Genomic DNA, 3056 nt, shown 5'->3' on the forward strand with positions numbered 1-3056 from the left:
GGGGGGAAAAAACCCACCAAACAAAACCAAAACAACCTTGCATTGCTCGGATTTTGTTAAAGTGCCCGGATTGCACTTAAACCCAACTTTCGGACGTTTTTCTCCCGTAGTGGGAGGTGGCCGCGACAAGRGACGGCAAGGCTGGCACAGGCGGGGGCGGGGGCCGGGGGAAGCCCCCCGAAATCCYCCCRAAATCCCCCGGCATTYGACACGATGTGCCAGCCGCGGCTCCAGCTCGGTCCCTGCACCCGGCCAAAGGCTCTGCCTGTCCCCGGTGATCACCCGCGGCAAAAGGGGCTCGGTCCCCCCGCCCCAGCCCCCGACACCCGGCTGGGCTGCGCTCCTTGTTTTGTTCTTGTCGAGCCCTGCGCCTCCCACTCCCCACCCTCCGACACACACCCATTGCCGAGCGCTCGGGGAAAGCCACCCTTCCGCGGAGAAAACAGCCCTGGGCGAGCCCACAGGGGCACGGAGCYCCCTCCCCACCCCCAGACACGGGACGGACACCCGGGCACCCTTTTCTTTCCCTTATWTGCATCCTAACACCAGAMCCTAAAGGGAACCGACCTAAACGCTTTACGTTTGATGTCTTCTCGGGCTTGATTTCTTGGGTGTTTGCTCCACTGAACTGGCACTGGGGGAGTCTTCTGAAACCTCTTCTTCTGTTGTGTTGGCTCTTTTATTTTGAGGAGAGGAATCTAGGAGGGGAAAATTAAAAACGGGGAGGGAGGAAGCGATATTAAAATATTTTCCTTCCAGATGTTTGCTCGGCATCCAGGGGGGATAGATGGACCGAGGGGGAATATTCCCGGATCCCCATGTCGGGTATCGGCTGCGTGAAGCGAGCAGGGGGTGGGGAGATGGGCTTCTCTCTAGGTAGGACATCCAAGTTCCCTCTTTTCGGCTAAAATCCGCATTCGTCTTTCGCTGTGAACCTCCTCCCACCTGGGCAGGAGGCCGGGTCCCCGCAGAGGGGCGGCGAGGGCTCGGGGGGGATGACCCGCGTCTAAGGGCTCATCCTCGCAAATCATCTACCGGCTCCCGCTCCCCCGGGACCGCAAACACTACCCGGGCGTTTTTAGGGGAAAAGGGGCGCGGGAGGGGCCGGAGCCCCGGCGCTGACACGAATGGGGCGCGGGGCAGAGCCATGGGGTACGTTACCATCGGCCGCGGGTCTTTTCCTCTGCCCAGTGCACTGCTCTGCTAAGTCCGTCTGATTTCCTGAAACATCAGTCTTTTGAGCTACACACTGAGTGTCCTCTGAGATTCCCTGAGAACCGACAAAAACCACGGTCTGGCAATTCCCGTTTACATCCAAGCTCTGGCGGCCGGCGGACTTGCAGACGGCTTTCCGTAGCCGGGGGGGTCTGAAGTAGAAGTCGGGCAAGCTCCCCTTCTCCACGGCTTGCCATTCGTACCTGCCTTCCAGCGGYCTGTGATTGTAGAAATCGAAATTCCACTTTCTCTGGTACGCCTCCTCCATCTCCTGCAGGTGTTTCTGGAACTCCCTGTTGAGCTCTTCGTGGTTCACCGGCCCGAAGAGGTTCCTGCACGCCGACGGCTTCGGGTACTCCGACTGCCTGGCCTCCATGCGCTCCAGGGTAGGGCTCCCATTAGAAATGCGGACGTTTGACATCTCCCCGCACCTTGTAGCTCCGGGCGGCGCTTCTCTTGTGATCGCTGCTCTCTCTCTCCGCGGCCGCCGCCGCCTCTCCGCCGCCCTTTATTTCCCGACGCTCCGCTCCGCGCCTCCGCTCCGCGCCTCCGCTCCGCGCCTCCGCTCCGCGCTGCGGCCGCGCCTCGGCCCCGCTCGCCCTCGGCCCGCGGAGAAGGGGCGAGGAGGAGCCCTCGCATAAGCGCCGGCCCGGGGATGAGCCCCGAGAGCCGCCGCGGCCGCCGGGGAGCCCCGGGCGGGTGAGGAACGGAGCCGCTGCCGATGGCGATGCCGCTGCTGCCGCCGCTGCCCCCGCCGCTCGCACCGCCGCCGCGTAGTAAACGCGAGACGGAAAAAAACAAGAGCAGACGAGCCCTTTTCTTGGTTGCCCAATATGGCGATTGAAGGGAGGCTGACGAAGAAGAAAATGATTGACAGGACGAGTCTATTTAAACAGCCCCGCCGAGCCATTGGTTACGGCGGTGGGCACCGCCCCGTCCGCCCGGCCCGGCCCCGCCGCCGCCGCCGGCTCTAAAGGTGGCACGGGGGGACAGAGCCTGGCAGCGATGGGGACAGAGAGCCCTGGGGTGATTCGGCAGGGCAGGACCGCTCTGCTCACCCCGCACAGCCCGGCGGGTTTTGTGCCACCCCGCACGAACACCCATCTCATCCCACCCCATCCCATCCCGCCGCTCGCCCCAGCCTCGGGAGAGGGGACGGCTGGTTTGGAGTCGCTGCTGGGACAGGAGAGTTCCACCGCTCTGGTTTGCCCGGGTTGGGCTCTGGCCACATATCCCCGCCGAGGTGCGGGCTTGGGGACAAACTCGGGGCTAGCGGGCACGCTGGCCACCCCGGGGCCACCCCGGAGATGGGCTGGTGGCTCCTGGTGCCAGGACGATCATCCCTTTCTGCCCTCTAGGCAGAGAGGAGACTGRGCGAAGAAATGTCTCTGAAATAATCTCTGCTGGGATTTCAGATAACAACAAGCGCGGAAAAGGAGAAACAAAAAAAAACCAAAACAACAAAAAAAAAGCATTGGGGCTTGTCCTGTTTGTGTGTTCAAAAGATTAGATGAGCGAAGAGTCACAGCCAGGGATTTTCTAAGCAGCTTCCTCGGGTAGTCAGTCACAGCACGTGTGGTGAACATCAGAGCAATCGTACCCTCCTCTCTGCCCCCCTTTCCTCAAGCCCCCTTTCCTCCAGCCCCATTCCACAGCCATCTTCTCCACCAGACAGCGCAGACCCCTCAGTGCGGTGTGTGACACTGCAGGTTCCCTCAGGCACGAAAGGTTTTGAAGTTTCTGGGTGCCCAGATCCTGTGCCCGAATCTCTGGAGGGCCCTGAAGGCTCTTCACACCAATCCATGTGGCCAGGTCTCCTTTGCAAGCAGAGAAACCTGGTC

The 3056-nt window shown here is 61.6% G+C and overlaps 1 protein-coding gene across 1 annotated transcript in view; it reads right to left on the reverse strand.

Annotated features, from left to right (window-relative positions):
* CDKN1B (cyclin dependent kinase inhibitor 1B) overlaps positions 1-2085 on the reverse strand; it is a 3844-nt gene extending 1759 nt beyond the window's left edge. The window contains exons 1-2 of the mRNA XM_057373424.1: positions 1162-2085; positions 568-698 (exon numbers count right to left, since the gene is read on the reverse strand). Coding sequence (XP_057229407.1) covers positions 577-698; positions 1162-1636 — 597 coding nt within the window. The 5' untranslated portion in view covers positions 1637-2085 and the 3' untranslated portion in view covers positions 568-576. The remainder of the gene's footprint in view (positions 1-567; positions 699-1161) is intronic.
* Between the last annotated feature and the right edge of the window lie 971 nt (positions 2086-3056).

This window comes from Malurus melanocephalus, unplaced genomic scaffold (genome assembly GCF_030028575.1).
Source record: "Malurus melanocephalus ecotype Western Australia unplaced genomic scaffold, MMel_1.1 scaffold_197, whole genome shotgun sequence".
NCBI classification, from domain to species: domain Eukaryota; kingdom Metazoa; phylum Chordata; class Aves; order Passeriformes; family Maluridae; genus Malurus; species Malurus melanocephalus.